The sequence below is a fragment of the Etheostoma cragini genome, chromosome 1 (assembly GCF_013103735.1).
Source record: "Etheostoma cragini isolate CJK2018 chromosome 1, CSU_Ecrag_1.0, whole genome shotgun sequence".
NCBI lineage: Eukaryota > Metazoa > Chordata > Actinopteri > Perciformes > Percidae > Etheostoma > Etheostoma cragini.
The window spans coordinates 30,873,339-30,897,323 of record NC_048407.1 but is presented as its reverse complement, the minus strand read 5'-3'; the positions used below and the strand labels follow the sequence as shown (position 1 = coordinate 30,897,323).

Sequence of the window (23,985 nt, the reverse complement as noted above, 5' to 3'; positions counted from 1 at the left end):
TGGTTTTGTGCTCATATGTTGCATCTTCCTAAATGAATTTGTGTTTATTTAACTTATCACACAACAAACGCAGGCCGGGCAGTATGACAGCTTAATACTAAGAGACCTAGGATCTGATTAAAGTAGTCCCGCCCGCTAATTTCCACTCTGAGGCCCCTTAGCAGGTTGATCTGGCCATGCCTGTGAGATAAGATAAAACAAGCCTTTATTTATCCCCAGACGGGAAACTCACTTGTTTCAGCAAAACAAGGCCAAAGAAAAAAAAAGGAAAGATTTTTTTTAAAGATTTAAAAATAATCCTAAAAATACATGGGAGACTTGTATAGTATACTGCCCTACAAAGCAAAGAGACCTTTTTTATTTTTATGAAGTTAATTATCTACATAAAAATCTTCAACTCAAACTTGACATTTGACCCTTATTCAGAAGTTACTATACTCTGTCTTTTATGGCAAAAGGCATTAACTTCCATTTTATCACTCACTTGGGTGCTAATCACTAAATCAAATCAGGTCATGATGTTAATGATGACATCTAAATAACATCTAGTCATCATGGCACAATTAATGTAAACATAAATATAAAATAATGTAAATGAGAAGTAATTCACTTGAAATTGAAGGTTAATAAATTGGCTTTTCAACTTACATATCATTAGCACCTAGTGTATTTTATTACCCTATTCAAAGCCCTGTTGCATAGAATTGTAATAAAACAATACCATTTCTCATCCAATTACTTTGATTGCAACTTGCAAGTTATTTGCAATGCAAGAACAGGTAACAATCCCCAAAGGTAACTGTCAATATGTGTTTTTAGATTAAAGTTATACAGGGGATAAAAGTGATTGATCATTATTAATGATGTTACTTGAATGTTTTCTAAAAGTGATGGCATGGAAATTTCTGTTTTGCCAGTTTTCCACCACCTTTTGCACTCATTCCCACTATAAACCAAAGTATCTAGGTATGCACATAATGAACTGTGTATATCATATTTATTTTTGCAATTTAAATACTCGTATGTTCTATGTGTTTAGTGTAAAGGGGCTACATCTTAGTTCATTGTGCAACCATGTTGTTAAATGGTGGATAAAATAACCTTGTAACTTATATAAATACATGCCAAGGCATTCATATGTCTCATAAATTAGCTTCGATATAATTTATGAGTTTGCCATCCTGCATTTTACACCATCAGATGTGTTTATCATTAACCGTGTCCTCAAAACCTTTATTTTGAAAAAACACAGCGGATGTTGTACGTTGATTCTGGCCCGTCCAGCAGCAGGAACTTTCTCTTCGTTCCTTCACAACAAGATGGACTGGAACGAGGACCATAATGTAAGTCGCTTTAATGTGTTCATAACCTGCGTCGGTAACTTGTTTTGTTATTTTTTTATCTGGAGTCGACCTGGCTGACGTTAACGTAAACGTTAGTTTGTCCTAATACTATTATCTCAGCAGTTTGTTAGCATTTACTAGCTAGCCTGCTGTCTAAGCTTAGCTCGTCGGTAAATTGCTGTAAATGCGGAATAACCTGTCCTTCCTGATACATATCAACAGAGACATCTCCAATGGGCGTAGTTAGCCTGCCGCTAGGTACCTGACGTTTTAACGGTAAGCGAGTATTTTCCCCCTAGGATGGCGAAGGCATATCCCGCCCTACTCTTCCCTACTTTACCTCTGATTGGCTTACTTTGAAATTCTTACCCAATCAGATGAAGAATGGGGCGGCTCATGACTTCCTATGTTTGCCAGGGATGTATTAAGAGTCTACGCCGTCCTAGGAAATGAAATGTAGCAAACCGTAGCTAGCTAGCTCAACACTAACGGTAAGATTTTTAAAAAATTGTTAGCGTAAAGGCATTGACGGCTACGTTATGGAAAGTCTGTTTGATTTTTCATGATGATGCAGTGACAGCCAACGCGTGTGTTTACCCATTTATTACCGTTCTTATGTCAGCCTTTTTTACGAAACTGTAATCATCTTTCATAGCTTAACTCCGGTTCTGCTTGTCGTTAATCCACATGTGATGATACTCATAAATATTACAGCCAGACAGCGGTTAGTTCATGCCTTATGACATCTGTCCGGATCCAGAGTCATGAGAGAATATGAGCTTCCATGGCGCACTCACATCCATGGCATAAAAACTCCATAGCAATATATAGAACCACCAAACAGCAATGGGAAAATTGAATATAGTCAGTCTCATTAAACCATTACCCATTCTTCTATTTATATCTTCAAAATAATATGAATGTTATGTTTATCACAATCATCTTCTAGTCAGCTTGTTAGGAGTGGCTGCAACGGATAGAATAATCTACCACAGTAAATTGTTTTATTTTAAGATTGCAACTAGTGATTGCTTATACAATGTATATAAATACAATTATTGACAGATTAATCATCTGTCAATTATTTTTTTGTGTGATTATTTGACTATGCATTTAGTCTCTAAATGTCAGGAAAAGAGAAACATGTCCAACACATTATAAAACCCATGGAGATGCCATCAGTGTTCAATAAATATACAGTGATGTAAAAAACCAATATACAACATCATGTTACTTCATAATCAAAACAGTTGCCGATAGGTTTTCTATCAAATGACCAATTGTTGAAGCACAAAATTTTACATCATATTGACTAAAATTGAGTACATTTTCTTGAAAGTAGTTGAGCAGCAGTTTGTTTCTATACAAGATAATAATGTTTATTTTGCCCAATCCATCAGCAATCACTTTATTATCTCTGAGTTTACCAGGGATGGTAAATATCATTGTCATATTGCTCAACCCTTCTGCTCGTTCTTAAAAATCAAACTGTTCTAGCTGTTTGCTGCTGTTCAAAATGTTCACTATTTACCTCATTATTACGTATTGTATAAAGCAAATAGAAAATGCAACCAGCTTTCATCCCTTTGATGGCTCAGATGTCTGGTTGTGTGACTGGCATAAATCACAACTAATTGTTCTTTGCCAATATGAGTTACTTAAACTCTTGGCAAAATGCCACCTACAGTCTTTTTGTGAATGTCCCTGAGTCAAACTTTTGTTTAAAAGCACAATTAGGACAGAAGTGCCACTTTTAAGAATGACCATATTTTCATTTTCTGCCAAATGGCCTTTTGAATGTGAGTGCAAGGGTAGTACTATGGTAGCATCAAAATCACTTTTTTTATAAACACTAAGAAGGCTCGACACAACATGACACTTTGCTCAAAGTATCACCAGGGGCTCTACACATGAACTCAGCATTGAGAACATAGTTTGTGTGTGAGACTTTTTGACTGGCAAGATACCAGCCAGCGGAAAAACCAACTGCTAAAGTGACAATAACAATACTCTCAATGCTTGTGGTAATGTGTAGAGCCCCTGGTGATACTTTGAGCAACGTGTCATGTTGTGTCGAGCCTGCTTAGTGTTTTAAAAATAGTGATTTTGAAGCTATCATTGAAGTGCCCCCAGCACTCCCATTCAAAAGGCCAATTGACCGAAAATGAAAATACGGTCCATCGTAATAGTGGAATCTTCGTCCTAATTATGCGTTTAAACCAAAGTTTGACTCAGGTACATTCACAAAAAGACCCTAGGTTGTGTTTTGGCGAGAGTTATGCTTCAAGTTTTCTACCTGGACCACTTGGGACCAAATGTGTGTGTTTTCATTGTGTTGCAGGATCAAGGCCACATGCATGACAGCTGTAGTCACGGACATCCAGGTCACTCTCACAGTCACGGCCCGAGAGCGGCTCACCCCTTCATGACACCTTTCCAAGGACAGTTCAAAAACGCTGATCAGGCGATGGACATCAGTCAGCAGCCAAAGAGACGGTCGCACATGGATGACAGCGGCAGTTGGGACATAGTGAAAGCAACGCAGTAAGTACAGACAACAGACCAAGCGTTCTAGCCAATAACCAACAAGAAGGAGATGAGGGTAGGGGTTGGGGAAGTTAATGCGTGGAAACACGGAAAGGAGGGAGAGGGGACGGCATGACAAGGAAGGAGGGGCAAGCTAGCCTCGTTTTGTTTGAAAAATACTTCGAAAGGCAACAAGAACTAACATTGATAACACCTTTTAAGACAATTCTTATTATTACTTTAGGAAGACATGAGATGTTATATTAAAACTTATGGAGCTCAGAAGTAACTACACACCTTGTTTCTTCACTGTGAATTTCAGGATCTGACAAAGTATTTATTCAATGTATTTGCACAGGAGTTGCGCAATAACACGTGTGCAGCAGCTTTCAGCTCTGTGCTCCAGTTTGTAAGCAACCTAGAAATATAACAGTAAAAGGCAAGGCTGCCCACACCTGTCATTGTGCTTTAAGTGAGATTAGTACACACAGCAGTACTAGGAAACTCAAGTGCTGCTGCTCTTCCTAACTGATTATTGAGTTGAAATACAGCAGAACGAAGGTCACTCTTCTTGTTAGACGGGATATTAAAAGTAAAGAATCCGCAGAGTCCTGTCTTTCGATTCATCCCTCAGTATTGTGAAAACCACTGTACAAATGCAGCAGATTTCATTCCCAGAGAATAAAAGTTATGATTACCTGAACTTAATGTTCTACTATCTACTCACAGTAGACAAGTTATTGTCTATCAAGTGGCATTTAGTTGAAAATGTGTTATAATTAGTAGTAGGAGTTTTTTAATTACTAAGGTAGTAGTAATTACTTGTAGTTTTGTTACTTTTATTCCGGGTTCTGTATTTTAATTATTTGTTTTATAATTGTGGAGCACTATGCAACGTAAAGTACTAGTCTCAATTCAATTTTAATTAAATAGTTGGTAGTTATTTGTATTGGTGTGTTAATAAAATGTCTTTCTCTGTGTGATCCTCTCAGGTTCGGCATCCTCGAGCGCTGTAAGGAGCTGGTGGAAGCAGGATACGACGTCAGGCAGCCGGACAAGGAGAACGTCACTCTGCTGCACTGGGCGGCTATCAACAGCCGCTCAGAGCTGGTCAAGTAAAGCGTGATTTCTACTTCTGCGTAAATCGACGCCGTGGCTACGTACGTAGGTTTGGGGAGACCATGACCTACGGCGTAGCCTGACGTGCACTTTTCGAAAAATGTAACAACGTTGCTTTGCGGCAAATGGATTTTGTTGCTGCTATCAGTTGAACATAATATTGAAAAGAATCCGCTCCAGTCAGTCTTTCCTCAGGGACTTTGTGTATATTCTTTCTTGTTGTCAGAAGCGTCTGCAATGAAGTACAGTGCTTTGAGCCAGAAAAGAAAAAACAGACAACTGAACTGAAATACAACACGCACCAAATTGAATTGTTCTTAGATGTTGACACAGACTTTTGTTTTAACACTGATCTGCTCTCTCTATCTTCCCTGACAGGTATTATATTTCCAAAGGGTCGATAGTAGACCAGCTTGGAGGAGACCTGAACTCTACTCCTCTTCACTGGGCCATAAGGTGACTGAATTACCATAACGGGATTCGTTGCTAGGGTTTTTCTTTTTTTATTTATTCTAGGTTTTATTAATTATCTTGGTTCACTTGTTTACATATCATTTACGTGTTAAAAGGGATGTTACATTTTTTTTAAAACATGATTGAGGTCATTATCTTCACTCGAGTTTCTGCGCGGGGAAAGTCACCGGACGCCACAATCTTCTGAACATAGTCATACTGAGAAATCCAGAGAGAGATGTGTGGAGCTGATATTCTTAACTAGCTTTTGTAGCAACTCATTTGGCAATCGCTTGAATGTAACAAACGTTCCTTAATATCAAAAGGTTACGCACTAAAGCTTGTTTTTATCATAAATGAGTAGGTATATTATTATCATGCTTGATTAAAATGTAAAGTATAGACAAATATATTATGTTAATATACATGCCAACATATTTATTCCTGATTAGTCAAATGTTAAACAAAAGGTTTTCTCCTGCTCCTTGCGCTGGTTGTCACAGTTTGGACAACCATTATGGTCTTCGGGTAGTGTGTAGTTAAAAGGAACGCGTAGCTGCATCACAACTGCACCAACTGAAATGAAACCCAAAACGAATGATGCATTTTCTTTCTGTTTGGCCAAAGTGCTTTCTGGAGGGGGATGTGTGGTTTGATGTGTTTTGTTTAGAAACCTAGTTAGTTAATGGATTCCTCCATAAAGCTGCCTGTGGGTTTTGTCAATGATGAGGCAGGGCCATCTCCCCATGGTGATCCAGCTGATGAGATACGGAGCAGATCCCTCCATCGCAGACGGAGAAGGTTACCGCGCCCTCCACCTCGCTATTCTCTTCCAGCACATGGCCATAGCTGCTTATCTTATGGCTAAGGGACAGGTCAGACTCCACACACACACACACACACACACACACAGACTCCGTAACACCTGTATTTGTTTTGTCTTATTAGAGGTCTTTTTTCACTTGGTTCAAGTTTCTTTTCTTTTTCCGTTACTGTTTGGTAATGCTCTCATTGCCTCATTGCCTCCAGGAAGTTGATGGACCTGACTGCAATGGACAGACACCACTGATGTTAGCAGCCCAAAAGATTATTGGGTAAGCATCCTAATCCTTTACAGATGCACGTTTAACCCCACTGGTTTCATGTCAGTATGGGAATACCCAAATATTGACTAGTGAACCTGTGAATGGAGGTTGTGTCTGCTGATTTGTATATTTTCCTGGAGTTTTGAATCTAAGTATCCTGCACATGTTGCCCGCCCACATGTTTTACATAAATACCTACTTCCCTTTTTTCTTAAATGCTTTTGTGTATTTATAAAAAAAAGCAGCAAAAATATCAGAAACCGTTCTTCAAATGTAAAAACAAACACCACAACTTTTGAATAGTCCAGAGAGGAGTCTGTTAGTCTGTAGACTGGGTAAAGTATCTAAAATAAACTTCAAGTTATTTCATGACCTCTTGACATTAGCATCTAGAGATTTTGTTAAAAAATAAACAGCTCATGTTATTCTGTTTTAGGCCTGAACCCACAAATTTCTTAATAAAAAATAACGCTTCTGTGAGTGCTGTGGACAAAGTGAACAGGAACACTCCCCTGCACTGTGCCGTGCTGGCAGGAAACGTGGACGCGGCCCACATCCTGCTGGAGGCCGGGGCCAGCATAGACGCCGAAAACATCAACGTAAGTGTCAGTCTGCTGCCACACTGCAAGCAACAAATGCCACTAGTGAAAAAGTTATTTCTCTCAGTGCTAAATGACCAAAGAAAATCTGGACATTTTGCAAGATGAGAAATAATGGATGCTTTGGACCATCTGGAATCAACAGTGAATCCATGTTGCACTTTTCTTTTCAGGGGAAAATGTTTAACACATATAGGGATTCTGAGTCTTCTACTTTTAATTTGAAAACTTACTGGAATCATAATCTCAAAAGCATCTGTTTTATTTTATAGTTTAGACCAGGGATATTCAACAGGGGGTGCCTCCAAACTTTTACTAATTCATTTTTGATAAATCCCCACTGATGATAGGCTTACTGGCCTAAAGGACAGGTAGTCACTAAAGCAGCCATCTACAGATACAGTTAATCCTTCTGGATTTACTTTGCCACATGTATGCTTTAACAGTAAAAGATTATTTATAAAATCATGCCAACAATTACAAGGCTATTTAAAAGCTTAGTATTCTATGCAAAAAAGGTATATAAAGGCTTTGGGCCGCCCTACATGTCATTATTGGCCCAGTCTAATATTAACCTTTATTCTATACAATAAATCTCCCTTTCAGTTAAGGGGTCCTTGGCTTAAACACATTGAAGACCCTTGGTTTAGACAATTCAAAGACCTGATACTAGGTAGATAAATAGATAGAGAGAGCCCCCCTCCACTCACAGATGTGTTTGGCTTATTGTAACCGTATGATGTGCAGTACATGTGCAGAGTAAAATGCTGTTTTCACATTGATCTGCTAAAGTTCCTTAAATTTGCGTTCCACACTTGTTGTGATTAGTTTAGTTTCAATCGTGGTTCAGAATGAAACTTAAATGAGGGTGATGTGAAAACTTAAGACCTTCCAGTAATGCACATACACTGAAAATGGGCTTGTATTTAACTTACATATTGAATTGAAGGATTAACTATGCATGCCGTTGTGGTGTTTCTAATGCTTCTTCTTTAGGGTCACACGCCCATCGACTTGGCCCATCAGGTGCACAGCCCGCTGCTCATCCACATGCTCACCCACGTCAAACAGGAGAGGATTCGCTCCAACTCGCGCTGCCTGCGGGTCGTCAACAGATACAGGGTAAACCGATACTAAAGTACACACACATAACATCTCAAATTACAAACAAAATATATGGTCACTAAATCTCCTGTAACACCATCCTGTTTGAATTTTGCAGGTCTTTCTGCAGTTTATGCTCTGCACTGCCGTGTTTGGAAGTGTGGGCGCCATAGTTGATATGAACTCGGAGTCCTGGTTGCTCAAAGGGATCCTGCTGGCCTGTGTGATAGGTGTGATCAATCTGGCGACAAGGTGAGGACACAGCTGCCATTTTGACTGTTAGAGTGTCATGTGAATGGAGAAAAAAAACACACATTTTGTTCCAGTGATCATTCCATTAGCATGGTGTACAAATTCGGTTGTTTGACAGTTAATAAGAAATTTTTGTGTCTAAAAAGGAACTTACCAAGTCCAGCCTTTCAGACCCTCCTACCAGCTACATCTCTGATGGCTTCGGTTTTCTGGATGCTCGTCACCTGGTTCCTCTGGTTCTTGCCAGATATCCTTTGTTCGAAGGAAACAACAAACCTAAAACAGTTACAAATCAGCTATTTTGCAATGCTTGTTTCATCATAGGGTGGGCATGCTGACGTGGAAGAAAAGATCTTTTTACATTCACAAGATTGTGATTGTAAAAAACCAGAATGCAATGCAGCGACAATGCAAGTTGCATGTTAAGTACAATATATTTTCCCATTGTTACATATATACACGCACCTTCAAGCACCATTTCTGATTAGTTTTAGAGGTATTCTTGGAAATGTAGGAAGCGTTCTGTGCAAACTTTGCTGGACTTAAACCAGTAAAGTATCCACTGTGATAAGTAGCTTATAAACTAAGCAGGATAAACTAAGCAGCATCCTGAAATCAGTTGTACGTACTTTTTGATATTCTGTCCTTTTGATCAAATTGATGAATAAAGAGTTCCTTGACCTTTGACCCCACATGGGCCCAGCCCCACAGTTCAGGTCTTGTTCACTCTGAACGCCACTACTCTGCTATACTACTACTTTCGCACCTGCAGGACCGACCCAGGCTTCGTCAAGGCAACGGAAGAAGAGAAGAAAATGGTGGGGGGGCCATTAAAAGTTAAACACTGAATACTATCATCTTACATTTATGTGTTTTGTGCACAAATGAGCGGAGTTGTGTTTGTTTACGTTGTCAGAACGTGCTGGTGTTGGCTGAAGCCGGCTGTCTGGACCCCAGAATATTCTGCACTTCCTGCATGGTGAGGTTCTGAATGCAACACCTTCACCTGAATGCAACAGTCTTCTATCAACACAAACAGTGACAACCTAGCGGTTTACATTGCCTTGTTCACAGATAAAGAAACCAATGAGAACAAACCACTGCTTCCACTGTGATGCCTGTGTGGCAAAGCATGACCACCACTCCATCTGGACCAACGGCTGCATTGGTATGACAGATTGTAGCAAGTAACAAGTGATTACAACTTCCAGAAAATACAATAAAGTATTTTTACGTGTTTTAATCTAGTAATTAAGGTTTCATCTGCATCAAAATACACATAGTGGTGAGACTGGGCCAGGGATGTATACTGTATGTTTCAGATTATTTGATTTTAGTTAGTTTGTGAAAAAATAAGGAAGAAGAATTTAAAATTTAAAAACATAAACATTTACAAACAGTTACAAACAACACTGGGACTTAGAAACCCAGGACCCAAAAAAAAAAACTCGGGAAACGGGAGGGAGGGAGACAAAAAACATGCAGAAACATACAAACAGCAGACACAAGTCAAGGGACCAAACATCTGTACAAGTTAGAGGTCTGCAATGCTTCGCCAAGTGTCCAGAGTCCCATGAACCCATGTTCCATGTACACTACATCCAAGTAGGAAAGGGTCCACGTGCAGATAGAAAGGTTGTGGGGTGGTTTTAACGGGTTGCAATCATTTTCTTTGCAACTGTAAGTTCAGCAAATACAGCACGTTTGAGTCGCAGAGAGGTCATTCAGAATCAAAACATTGACAGTGAGAGGCACAGTAATATTAAACAAGGCGGAACTGACCAACGGGAGAGCACTCCCAGAACATGTGGAGATATGTGCCTTGAGCTCTCATTGGACAGAAAGTGCATAATGGGCAATTAATTATTTTCATGTGGTGCCTTTTTAATGGGAGTCAGATGTGTCCTATGAATGAAATTGTAGTGAATCTACTGATGGTTTGGATTGAGTTATACTTCTCGAATGCTCAACCATACAAATCTTTCTAAATAAAACCTAATGTATTCTTGTCCAAGAAATAAATTCTGCTAATTTAAAGTGTTGTTTTATATTATTTCAGGGCAAGTACTTTTCTTAACATAAACATGTGTTGTCAAGTATAAATTGTGTTCATTTTAGAGACTATTAGTGAGTATAAATTGGAAATTACAACAAATTGATGCTATTAACAAAGTTGAAAATGTGTTAAAATATACATTTAACTGCTATTACAGTACACTAACTCATTAACTAATTTATCGGAGAATGTTACTTGTGCGTTTTAAATTGTTAGGATGTGATTGTAATGGCCATTGTTGTTACAGTGTCAGATCAGCTCTCTCACAAGTTTAAGGCGATCTCTCATTGCACATATTTGTCGTATTCCAGGTGCGAGGAACCACCACTACTTTATTCTCTTTCTGCTCTCCCTGGTGCTGATGGGAGCCTGGATGTTCTACGGTTGCCTCACATGTGAGTAACTTGACATTCATAAAAAACGTATCTAGGGTCCAGAATGAACTTTTTTGTCCACCAGCCAAAAGGCTAGGGATTGTTACCAGCCACTCAATAGGTAACCATTGTCTTTTGGCTGGCAAGTGAAGCAAATCTACCAGCCACTTGCATATTTTACCAGCATTTGGCTGGTAGATGTTGCTCATTTTGGACCCTGACAGTATCTTTTATCAGTTTTACATTTACACTGGATCCACATGCCTGTACTGTGTTTATTCTTTCCAGACTGGTCGACTCACTGCGTGCTGCGTTATGAGGAGCAGGGCCTGTGGGGCGTCGTCTCGGCCCTGGTGAACTGCTCCCCATGGCTGCTCGCCATCTTCTTTCTGGCCTTCTATCACACCTGCTGGTCCGGCTTGATCCTGCTGCTGCAGCTCTACCAGGTAACTGAATGTTAACAACTTTCTACAGCTCTGAAAGGTCCTACGAACAGAGTTCTCTCGTCTTAAAAACCAGACTGAAAATTAGGAGAATTTTCTGACTTTAAAGATTAAAGTTGCCACCAATGGATTTCTTATTAAGGACTTTAAAATTGCTAATGTAAAACAAGACAATACCTTACTATTTGAATTGGGTTGTGGCCGAGTTAGCTCAGTTGGTAGAGCAGGCGCACATATATAGAGGTTCACTCCTCGATGCAGTGGCTGCATGTTGGACTCCGACCTGCAGCCCTTTGCTGCATGTCATTCCCCCCCCTCCCCTTTCATGTATTCATATGTCCTGTGGAAATAAAGGCCTAAAAATGCCCCAAAAAAGAATCCACAAATTCAAATTGGCCCCCGTGTTAACAGGTTAGAGCAGCCTCACAGCCCCCGTGTTAACAGGTTAGAGCAGCCTCACAGCCCCCGTGTTAACAGGTTAGAGCAGCCTCACAGCCCCGTGTTAACAGGTTAGAGCAGCCACACAGCCTGCATCAACAGCGCAGCTCAGGCGTGACTTGACTGCGGCTGAACCAGAGATTCTGCATGTCGCCCATTGTTTCTGCTTGAGGTGTGTGCTTCTCAGCAAAAATACACAGTGAAAATGATCTGTTGTTATTCATAGTGATATTATAGCAGCAAAATTACACTTATTTAATGTCTATAATTGTAGAATATGTTACAGATGTGAAAAACATCTGAAAATTGATTCCTAGCTCAACACTTCCTGTTTCCGCCACACAAGGTTTTTGTTATATAATTGTTGGTCATTATAGAATGCCAATCCAATGTAGACAGAGCAACGCTGTCTGTGTGGACACCACATTTGTTCAGTGAGGTAGCCGTCACACGCAGGTAGAGACAAGCAGTGCAGCCCGATCCTTAGGGTTGAATTCAAAGTCACAAGAGAGGCCACCCTGTTGAGCCAGTGCACAAATTGTCATTTCACGGTCCACTGACCTGCTGTGTTTATGCACACAATGAGTGCCTCCTCTGTCTGTGAGATTGATGTTTGTTCTTTGTGTCGGAGCAGATTGCCTTCCTGGGACTGACCACCGCAGAGAGGACAAGCCTGACGCTCCACCAGAGGAAACTCCGACAATCCGTCTCCCTCAGACAGAATCCATACAAGTGAGTTGATTTCAGTTGTTACTAATACTAATTTAGAATGTTTGGCACATTTCTTTGTGTTGCTTTTATCCACAGATCTGTGCCCGTTTGATCTATAAAACAGAGTTTCTCTGCAAAGAATCACACAAAAGCATGACTTTTAATCTAGGGTTTCCCAGGGATGTTTCTTGGAAATAAATCATTCAGCATGTAAAAGCGTAAAAATGACGTATCCACTAAAGACTAAATTAGACTACAAATCACCTAAGAGGGGGCAGCCCTACAAAAAAATTGTTTAACACATTTCAGTTCAGCTCTATAATGCCATGTGTGTTATTTCAGTCGAGAAACAATTTTAAATCAATATTTGACGTCAGAGCATGAATGTATTTAGTTAATGGCTGGGTTATTTTATAATTAAGAGGGAGCCTTTTTATGGTTTTCAGTCAAGGTCTTGTGCCCTGTACATAAGCTCTGATTTATTATTAATACTAAAGTGTCAATCAGGATATTTAGTCTCTGTGGAAATGAAACCAGGACGTAAATCATATTGAACATGTTTAAGCTGATCTTCTCGAGGTCTACTGCTGCTCGAAGCAGTGCTGGACCTGGTTTGATTTAGCAAATCACTAAGAAGAAAAAAAAATTCATACACATTTCAAATTTTAAGTAGTGCATATTCAGGGGTAAAGTCAAGATTTTATTTTCATTAATACATCTCTTGATACTCTCTCAATAAAGTCAGTTAAATCAAAAATACTACATTTGTCGATCAAGGAGCCGTTTTAGGAACGCAAACACAAAAACACTCTAGCAATTCATTCGCACACATAAAAACCATTACAAAAATATAATTTTGAAAATGCTAGACATGCAAAAGGTTTGATGGCAGTGGTAAATCCATACCTGGCCATGTGAAAAAGTACAAGTGCATTTATCAAGGGGCTCTGACTGAACCATCTCTCTGCAGTCTGGGCGTGGTGCGGAACCTGGTGTCCTTCTTCCACATGCGTTGTTGTGGCCTCTTCAAACCGGCCATCATCGACTGGACGCAGCAGTTCCCGCCCGACCGCGACCAGCGCATGTTCGGACACACCGACATGGTCTGAGCTCCCCACCACCCGTCGCTCAGGGTCAACGGTCAGACTTTCACAGTGGTTCTGGACCAAAAGCACAAAGTGTATTTATTTATTTTTTTAACAGGTTGGCTCCTTGTGAAGCGAGACCACCATAAAAGAAGTTTAGAAAACAACAAAACACAAAGCATTGTGTAGATATCGTTTGATATAGTTGCTCTTTGTACAGACTGCTGCTGCCTTATACTTGACCAATGCAAGTGACATGAAAATCACAAATGTGTTAATTTGGGTGAGGTTGACAAACCTTTAAAGGCCTAAATTGTAACTGAAGTTTTGAGATGTTTTTTTATGAACACATCAAGCCTATTTTTATCATCTATTGTAGGAGGAAACAGGATCTTTGTACGTGTAAACAGTTAGTTTTACGGCTTTTCTAAGAGTTGTTTGTGTTTAATAATGAATGACCACTATAATACTTCAATAAAGCAATGTTGTGCCTGTCTCTAACTGCCTCTGTGTTGATTCACGGGCCTCTACATGTGGTGGTTTGGACAATATAATGGTCAGTAATGTCAGTAAATATTGCTATGGTGAGGCTCGTACATGTCATTTAGCTAACGCTTTTATCCCGAGCGACTTTATTGCTATATATCAGGTTTATCACATTACATGTTACCACCTCATGTTTAATGTTCTAAGAAGCCAATTCTCCACCTTTAAACATGACGGATGCTCTGACATGGGAGATCACTGTGAGAGAAGGGGACTTTTACAAGCAAGTTTCACACCTCAGGAGCAACTAGGGGTTCAGTGTCTTCCTCAGGGACACGTTGGTTGACGTATCACAGTGAGAAACGAACCTGGATCTCCCACACCAAAGGTATGTGTCCTATCCACTGCCCCTCACCACACCTGTTCCACTCTGTGGTTGTTTGTCAAGACTCCGTTTGTACTGTTGTTAAGCAAACGGGTTCTTTTTTTATTCTTGCCTCGTTAACTATTAACGGGCCTGAAGCTAATGAGACAAAGTACTGTGTAAAATGAACAGTGTGTGTTTAGGCAGCCACTGTGTTCAGTGTCTAAAGGTTAAAACTCAAGGGAACAAAAGTAGTGGAATAAACGGCGTCTTCTATGGATGGACTTTAACTCTGAAGGTTTTCCCCCGTGGTCTCATCTCTTCTAATTTAACAGCGTGAGATAACAACTCTAATATTAGTTTGACAAAAACATGTAATCCCATCCCGCTCTGCGCCGCTGCTCACACATAATTGTTAACATTTGGAAAAAATTAACACATTATGTTTGTTAATCACTTGTCTTGATTATTCAAATTTATTGTTGACCATAATTATTCATGAATGCAAATTAGATTATATTAATAATGAACTTTAACGAGATGAGGAACCGCTAATTGTCTTACACACAGCGTGGGGTAAAGAATAAATTCAAAGACAAATAAGCAGGGTTGGGTCGTAGTAATTAGTAAGTAAGTAGTAATCATCACAAATATAATACGTAATATAAATAAAAGGATTATCTTAAATTATTCTAACAAGTATAGTTCTGCTTTTTTCTGCATGAACTGTAGGTGAAAGCTCCGTTTCCTCTTTCCCTTTATTTATAAAAACAATAACTTGATTCATTATACATTTGAGGGTAACAAAATAGTTTTATTTTGTACTCATGTACCATAAGTATTGTGCAACATTTTCAAGATCACAGTGAACGTAAAATATTGCCTGACTGTGCTGTTATTTTACCTGCCCAGGATTATGATGCCCAATATGGCGTCAATCGTGTATTACAAACATTTCAACATTACAAAAGGCCGAGTCTGCATGAGAACAGCTGCAGTGAGACAGTGAATGGGAGTTTAAAACCAGGACTGTTGTTACTCCAACATGGCGGCGTTCCCCAGTCCAAATCCTTTTGGGCCAAAGTTTTTGGCATAGCAAACTGATGAGAAAATTAGAAAAAAAGAGTTAATGATGAAAATCATTTTCTGATTTCATTTTCAAACGGTGTATTGTGTTGTGTGTTTGTGTGTGTATACAGTATATATATAAGGTACCTTTACAGTAAAGCTCTCCATCCTTGTCGGTCACTGTGGTCGACTCCAGACTTTTACCACACAGGGCGCAGCGGAAACAGGTTTTATGCCAGGGCTACGCACACACACGCACGCACGCACGCACGCACACAACAGAGAAAAATAATCTAATGTAAACCTAGTTTTTAAACAGAACAGTCCAAAGCTTAAATTCCAGCCTAAGGCCCCCAACGTTAGTCTAGAACTAATGAATTAATTCTTGACGTTCCACTTCCGAGATTGCTCCGTTGCCGCAGGAAATTCCACTGGATGCATGTATCTTCAGTTTCCTACCGCTTTCTTAGTGTTGGAATTTTAAATTCAGTGGATTTATGTTCTTGGGTGGTTCTTTGGGCCCCTTACATGTCCACAGTTCATTAGATGGAAATCTAGCCTAAGTTGTGAAGATATCTTGATCTGTTGTCGGTTGTTTGTTTTCAGGTCTTTTCTGGTTTGTTTTTGTGCAGTTGGGGTCAACATGTCTTAGTTAATGTTATAGTTACAGTAACACATTGCACAAAAGCACTTGTCACATTGGTAGATAGTCTTGTGCTGACTGTTAATAATCCTGAGTTAACTGACTGAGCTACAACGGCTGGCAACAAACCAACTTTGAGGTATATGCTGCCACCTACTGCACTGGAGTATGCAACAACATGACCCTGTCAACCCTTGTGTTGTCCTCGGGTCATGCATCACGGCCATGGCCATGATGCATGCATGTACGTCCGATGTATCGAACCCATAAAATATATCCCGTACCGTACATCCATGCATTCATTTTCTTCGCAGGTAAGATTACTTCCATTGAATTTGAGTTGTTTTATTTAATTTCATGGCATTTGAAAAAAATGTTTAAATGTTATCAAACAGCATCATGACCTAACTTTGACATAAAACAGTATGCGATTATCCTCTGATCTTAACTTATTAACTATTAGTCAAAATAATTCATATCTGCTTATATTTTCAAACAATTAGGTACAATGTCATTTTATTAGGTTTATTGACCATACATTTTTTTTTGGAAAAGCATAAAAAAAAGTCAGAAAACGTTATTTTTTCTATTTCGACCGGGAATGACAAGTTCATGGACGACGGTGAAGACAACAGGGGTTAAGTTCACATTCTCAGAATGATTATTTAATAAAACAAACTACCTACTCATATTCTCATTGTTAATCTTGTATCAAATACAAATTAAATAATGACCTTTCCATCTCAGCTGGATTTTCTCCTGATTCTAACATTCCCTTGATGCGCCATCCCCTTCCTATTTCAACCACTTTGTCTTTAAATCTTTCCCTTTTTACATCAAACTTTTGTTGCGAGTCTTTGCAGCTGCCTGCAATCAGCTCTCACCCAATCAGCTCGTCAGCCTGTGGGAGTATGTCAGAACCTCCTCTCCCTCACTCTCTGTTTGACCATAGGATTACTTTGCTGCCGGCCTGCAACTACACAAAGTAAGTGTGGTTTCTGCACTTGGGTCCTCATTCTCTGCCTCTGTTACACCAAATGTAATTTCCCCTTGAGGATCAATAAAGTATGTTTTTTTTTTTTGCTTGTTTGGGCTTTAGGAACTCCTGAGTACTGTCATTGAGAACATTACTAAAACACTTTTGACCCTTGTGTTGTCTTCCCATTAACAATGAACTTGTCCTTCCAATTCAAAATGTCAAATGAACATTTTTTTTGTGGTTCTTTTCTGATGTTTTTGTTGCTTTTTCTGATTTATTTGTCACTTTTTCTAGCTTCTGGCACTTTAAAAAAAAACCTGAGCTGGTTTAATAATAGTTTTTGCACTTATTCTTGGAATTCATGGTCAACAAACCTCATTTATATCAAATTATACGCAAGTTTTTAGTTAAAAAAGGCAGAAGTTACTTATTTTGACGAATAAGATCTGAGGATGTTTTGTGGATCACAGATGGGTATATGTCAAAGTAAAAAAAAATAAAAAAAATGCTAAGGATTAAACAAAACACCCCAAAAATTCAATGAAAGTAATCATTAATGTTACCTGAATATCATTGTATGGATCCGTCCATTTTATTTTTGGGCAATTTGGTTGAAAGAAATCCATACTATAAAACAGGTCAGTGTGACCCAAGGACAACACAAGGGCCAAATAAGCGGGCTGAAAATTCTTTAGAGCTAAGAGGTCTGAATTTAGATTGCTGTCCGTCTGCTGGTGCAACAGGAAAGCAACAACTTTACACTAAGGAATGCTGTTTTAATGTGTTCAGAGGTTTTAAAATAAAAGCCAGAGACTTAAAGACCCTGAACGACTACAGAGGTTTTTTTTAAGATATCTTCCTGAGTCTTTTTATAGCTCTGTTGCCCCTGTAAGGGTGGGACAAATGACTGCTTTATCATTCTTATTGGTGCACAATATTTTTGATGTAATAAATTTCCATCCAAGCCACTTTCAACCCGAGCAGAGTCTAGTCAGCCAGAATAACTAAAATCCCCTGTGTGGGTGTCCAGAGGCTTGTTGGAGTGTTTCTCACCTTCCCCGCTCCCATCACCTTCTCGGCTGCGTAGACGGCTTTGGAGCAGCGAGGGCAGCGGTCTGAACATCCAAACTTCTGGGAAGGTTTACTGTCAATGGAGTTTGAAGAAGCTGGTCGTGGTTTAGAGCTAGAAACAAAAAGACAGTGTGATGACGCCTCTTGGTCACTGGTACTTGACTTTCTTTAATTTATTTTTATTATATTTAGGGCATTTAGGTCTTTATTTATGTTCGACAGCTGATGACATGAAAGGGGAGAGAGAGAAGGGGAATGACATGCAGCACATGGCCGCAGGGCGGAGGCAAAGCTGCGGTAGCTGTGTCTGGAAGTTAGCCTTTGTATATGGGCGCCTGCTTTGCCCGGTGAACTACCCAGGCGCCCCGGTGTTTGACTTTCCTACTTGGAGTTCACAATTCAATTCTAAACAGATTATCAATGTAAGCATTTTTTTAATGCTACCAACTTCTTAGACAAAACAGCTAGACAAAGCGTCATATTATGTCACATGTTATATCACAGTGTGTGTGTATGTATATATATATGTATATATATATGTGTGTGTATGTATATATGTATGTATATATATATGTATATATATATATATGTGTGTGTATGTATATATGTATGTATATATATATATGTATATATATATATATATATATATATATGTGTGTGTATGTATGTGTATATATATATATATATATATATATATATATATATATATATATATATATGTATGTATATGTGTATGTATATATATATATATATATATATATATATATATATATATATGTGTGTGTGTAATTTAGTGTCAGCTAAATGACAATTATGTACATATCGTGATATCTGGAGACAGTAACTCTTAAAGGAGTTAGTAACTTGATTAAGTTATCTGCATTGAGCATCAAATCATTCTAGAGAGAATCGTAATGCATTTAAGAATTATTTTTCACAAGTTTTTAAATACATATTGCTGTGTTTTTATGTATTTACTATCTTTGACTATTTACAATTTTGTACCCCCAGTATTTTATTCATGTCAGAGTGGAAATCTCTCTGATAGAGCAGTAAGGCATCATGGGACACTAAAGCTATATTTACACCTTGCTGTGTATTGTTTTTTTTCTTTTTAATGTAGAAGGTTAAATAATAATAAAAGTCAAGTTATAGATGTGTATTGCAACTGTATTCAGAAAGGATTCCTAATCATACTAGGAATAGGTGAAATGAACTAGTTTGAATGCCAACAATTAAAATCACCAAAAGTGAAGGGAGCGAATGAAAGGGAAATTCTACAGGTTCAACTTAAATTCTCTGCTCATAAAACTACCTATATGGTTAAATACCACACTAGGGAAAAGTAAGCAAATATAATGTGTTGACGTAAGTGATTTGGGTGGATTGACTCTTTAACGAAAGCCCAGACTTGTGTATCTAACTGCAGTGTGAACACGTACTCTTGAGGCTGCAGGCCAACATCTCCTGGAGGGTCAGAGCTCAGAGCTCCAGCTCCTTGCCCGTATCCGTAGCCTTTTGGCCCATATTTCTTGCCATAACAGGACTTGCAGTAGATCTCAGACTCGTGCGCTGCGACCGTGGTGCTGTCCAGCCCTTTTCTGCAGCTCACTGTGTGAAATAAACAAATGTTTTACACATCTGAACCAGTTTTCTGTCTGGGGGCACATCATGGTTACAGTTTTCCCCAGGCTGGGGAGTGTCATGGTGGAGTATTGGCGGTTAAATAAAGCTCCCAACTTTACTAGTTTTATCAGTCAACAGTGGAATTACACATAGTCAGATGTCCTGTGTTTCTATTTGTAGGAAGCGAGGGGAGTGTGAGGTGGATGTCTGAGAAAAGATGAACACTTAGTGGATGGTTGAGGCAATGGCCGCGGCCTTTCAGAGCCCCCACTGGAACAATTCAGCACTCAGCGGTCACACAGACTCCCGTCCAACCAGCTGCTGAGTGTTTGTGATTGTGCAGAGAACTTAAATGAGGTGTCCCTCGAGATCTGGGCATGAGAATTCAGAAGAAGAGGAGTGGAAACTCAGCTGGGCAGTCAAAGCCAGAGAGCGGCCATTAAGCTACCAGAACACGTCACATGGGAAAAGGACTTTTTTATAGAGAACAAGCGATTGAAGTAGTTATTGAACTATAATGAAACTGTGCTGTTTAGCAGAAGCATTGCAATCATTTGAAAATACTCATCCTAGACATGCAGATCAGCACTGTGTCAAATTTGCTAGTCATGAATCTGTAATGTGTTTTTTAGGCACCTATTCAGATTTTGAAAGTTTAGTGAAGGATTGCCTTGACCAGAGGTGCCCAAATTATTTCATGTGAAGGGCCAAAATGTATCTGGACGGAAGGTCCATGGGCCAAAAATAAATGTTGATGTTGTAGAACACCGTAATTCTTGCCATTCTTTGTAGACGAAACGTATGTCTGTAATTTAAATGGGAAGTTCATCAGCACTTTGCTTTGCATTGCCGTTAAACTCAGATTTCGTACTTTTTAACTGCACAAAATGTATGTTTTGTAGTCATTACTTTGAAGATAAGAGGAGAATAAGCGAGAGCATGTCATGGTGGGCAGGACTAGTAAACCTCTACAGAAAGATCAGAACCTTTATCTGCCACACAGTTTGTCAGCTTGGTGTTGGCAAACGCAGGTTTGTTCTGCTACGACAGCGTTCTAAAGCCATTGCGGGGAAGAAGAAAACATTTTACGGACCCGGTAAGGGGTGATGTACCGAGAAAAAACTAAAACATTGAAGAGGAAAAAGAACTGTGATATTGTGTGAGATTAAAGTGGTAGATTTGGCATTTAAATGAATCCCTTCTCTCCAATGTTTACACTTTGCAAAGTCATCCAACGCCTGATTGGACCCTTTGGTGGCCCGGTTCTGGCCCACAGGCCGTATGTTTGCCACTCCTGCTACAAAACGTACATTAAATTAACGAAAGTGAAATAATAGTAAAAGGGAAAGAATGAAATAAAAAACACAAAAAAGGAGTTCCTAAATGATGGGGGGGGGGGACATGGACAAAGGCACCTGTGCTGTTTTGTGTCTCTTCTGTCAGTTTGAAGGTGACAGACAGAGTGGACAAGCAAATAAGACACATAGGAACATGGAGGGACGCTGTTAAACAGATCGGTGTTCTGCTGGTCCACCAGGAAGCTCCCTCTGCAAGAGAAGAAATAAGCGGTCTGCTCACTGCAGATGAAGCATGTCTTATGGAAGCTCCTCCCGTTGCACTGGATCTCCTCTGCATGATACGCGGTCTTCTCACAGGCAGCACACTTGGCACCTCCTCCCCAGTTTGGCATCTTAAAGAAAAGCAAAAGGAAAACTGCAACCAAGGCTTACTGATTACCGACTTTGTCAAATTACACCCAGGAGGTTTTTTGGACACAGTCTGGGGCTGAAATGAACTATTTTCATTAACAATACCTCAATTTTTACTTATTACTTAAATAATCATTTGATATAGTGACATAGTCCAAATTTCACAGAATGCAATGTTTGTCTGACCAACTGGCCAAAAGTCATCTTTTCACGATGATGAAAAAACTGCAAATTTTCAAGATTCCAGGAGCTGGAATCGGACTGTTTGTCGTCTTTACTGGAAACATATTTAAAAAATGAATCAATTATCAAAATGGTTGCCAATCACTTAAAATCATGAGATGCAAAATGACGAGATATACAAAGATATGGAAACCGATGGCGAGTTTCCAAAAAGCCACAAAGAAAAAATGACCATAACAATAAAATCAAGGACAATTGACAAATTCAAAATCTACAAAGATATGCAAAATGAGCAAAAGATAACTTAAAATGACCACCACCAAGAGGGGGAGTTACCTTTCTGAGCCCAGGGCCCCATAATAATCTGTCCATGCAGTGAGGGTTAAACTTCAATCTAAACAGTGAATTTAGATTCCTCTGAATTGTGAGAACCTACTCTATAACATTGATTGATGTCTTGACATAATAATAATGTATACATTATTAATCCTGCAAAGGGAAATTACCTGTTGTCACAACTCTTAAACAGCGTTGCTCATACTTTCTAATTAGTTTGGATGGTTTTCTTCTGATTTTCACTCATATTTGACACTAACTGTGTCTATATTTGTGTCACTGAGTCTACTCCTCCTCCTCCTCCTGCTGCTGCTGCCCTTTGTCTTTTCCCAGTCCAGACAGCACTGACCACCCAACATTTGCTTATTGCCACGTCTGGAGATGTAGCAGGCAGTGCTGCCCTGCCTGGCCTTCTGTCTGACATTCCACTTTCTGCCCATATCAGAGGCTGCCCATCACCTCACAGGACTGGAATGTGATATTCAGAGGCTTTACTGAGACATCTATCCATCAAACACTACTGGAAATATCTGATTCTCCTCGACACAAATCAGAAATCTCACAAGGAACTGACTCCTGATATTTAGGTCCATGGCAAAACAAAGATTCCGCTAAAATAAATGTACTTTAATCTATAAAATGAAATCAAGTGAACCAATCCCACTTAGTTTATGAAGCACATTTAAAACAATCAGGATGACCAAAGTTCTGGACGGTGATGATTTAGGACAGATTGTAAACACGTGAGTAACAAAACGTTTATATACATTTATAACAAGTAACAAACTGAAAATGAAGAATACAACTCTCAAGTAGGTTTAAAGGCCACTGAATATCAGTGAGTTTTAAATCGTGATTTAAAACAATGTGTAGGCTGGGAGCCAATCTGACATGCAGAGGCAATTCATTCCACAGCCTCGGGGCCTTGACTGAGAATGCTCGATCTCCCCTATTTTTGAGCCGCGTTCTAGGGACAAGGAGTAGCTGGTCAGCAGACCTCGACGACCTCAGAGGAGCGTGCGGCTTCAGTACCAAGAACTTTAAATATGAACAACGTTGAAATGTATTCTAAAGCAAACGGTGGCCAAAAAAGGGAGGCAAGAGCAGGTGTAATGGGGTTTCGTTTAAGTAATTGTACATAAACCACATTGCCCCAGTTGTAATGTACTGTATAGTGGTGGAATGTAACTAAGTACATTTACTCTAGTACTTTTTTAAAGTAACAATTAGAGGTACTTTTACTTTAAAAGTCTTTTCTTCTCACGCCACTTTTTACTTCTACTCTGCTACATTTCAGAGAAATATTTCCTTTTTTATTCCACTACATTAATCTGACAGCTTTAGTTACCAGTTACTTTACACATTAAGATTTTTGCACACAAAACACTTACCTTAAACCACTTAAATACCTTTTTTTTTAAATAAATTAAACTTTTCAACAATATAACAGCCTACAAGTCCAACTGAACTGAGAAGCCCATTAAACACGGAACTGTGTTGTGATAGTTTCTAGTTTGTAAAATGTGAGGATTTTTCTGCATTGAGTATTTACACTTTTAATACTTGAAGTACATTTTCCTGATGGCACTTACATACTTTTACTTAAGTAACATTTTCAATGCTTACATGTAACAGTATTTTTTACAGCGTGATATTGGCACTTTTACTTAAAGGATCTGAATACTTCTTCCACCACTAGTAATATACCACTCAACCACGAACGGGAAGCTTTACTATGAACAGAAATGAGTACTTACCTTGAATTCAAGCCGGTACGCTTAGGTCAGGACGTGGTAGTAAATGCTCCCTGGTCGGCTTAAATACCACCCATCTCGCCATCACCAGTCCACCGGTGACGCTTCAATGAAAGTATTCCTCTTAAAATAACTTGTGACAGAGCAGAACCCCCTGACCCTTCATCACAGGCTGAAA

General features: G+C 39.2%; 2 protein-coding genes across 2 annotated transcripts; one reads left to right on the top strand and one right to left on the bottom strand.

Moving 5' to 3' along the window:
• Positions 1–1,201: 1,201 nt before the first annotated feature.
• zdhhc13 (zinc finger DHHC-type palmitoyltransferase 13) lies at positions 1,202–14,085 on the top strand. Its single transcript, XM_034861721.1, has 17 exons — positions 1,202–1,343; positions 3,685–3,887; positions 4,862–4,984; positions 5,367–5,444; positions 6,172–6,316; positions 6,471–6,535; positions 6,963–7,125; positions 8,122–8,247; positions 8,348–8,481; positions 8,628–8,728; positions 9,175–9,299; positions 9,398–9,460; positions 9,556–9,649; positions 10,849–10,932; positions 11,200–11,357; positions 12,427–12,524; positions 13,474–14,085. The coding sequence occupies exons 1-17, from the start codon at positions 1,320–1,322 to the stop codon at positions 13,610–13,612; spliced, it is 1,923 nt and encodes a 640-aa protein (XP_034717612.1). The 5' UTR covers positions 1,202–1,319; the 3' UTR covers positions 13,613–14,085.
• Positions 14,086–15,235: 1,150 nt separating this feature from the next.
• On the bottom strand, positions 15,236–23,919 carry csrp3 (cysteine and glycine-rich protein 3 (cardiac LIM protein)). The gene is made up of 6 exons (XM_034866808.1): positions 23,811–23,919; positions 21,404–21,515; positions 19,642–19,810; positions 18,182–18,311; positions 15,654–15,747; positions 15,236–15,538 (listed from the first exon to the last, which is right to left on the bottom strand). Exons 2-6 carry the CDS (start codon positions 21,513–21,515, stop codon positions 15,474–15,476), a joined length of 570 nt encoding a protein of 189 aa, XP_034722699.1. The 5' UTR covers positions 23,811–23,919; the 3' UTR covers positions 15,236–15,473.
• Between the last annotated feature and the right edge of the window lie 66 nt (positions 23,920–23,985).

Excerpts from the sequence above, each read along its gene's own strand:
- zdhhc13 (XM_034861721.1), top strand. The coding sequence starts at position 1,320 with ATGGACTGGAACGAGGACCATAAT. Across the intron at positions 9,300-9,397 it reads CGGAAGAAGAGAAGAAAATG|AACGTGCTGGTGTTGGCTGA; the intron begins GTGGGGGGGCCA and ends TTACGTTGTCAG. Across the intron at positions 9,650-10,848 it reads CTGGACCAACGGCTGCATTG|GTGCGAGGAACCACCACTAC; the intron begins GTATGACAGATT and ends GTCGTATTCCAG.
- csrp3 (XM_034866808.1), bottom strand. The coding sequence starts at position 21,515 with ATGCCAAACTGGGGAGGAGGTGCCAAGTGTGCTGCCTGTGAGAAGACC. Across the intron at positions 18,312-19,641 it reads GTTGGCCTGCAGCCTCAAGA|CTCTAAACCACGACCAGCTT; the intron begins GTACGTGTTCAC and ends TTTTGTTTCTAG. Across the intron at positions 15,748-18,181 it reads AGGTGATGGGAGCGGGGAAG|CCCTGGCATAAAACCTGTTT; the intron begins GTGAGAAACACT and ends GTGTGTGCGTAG.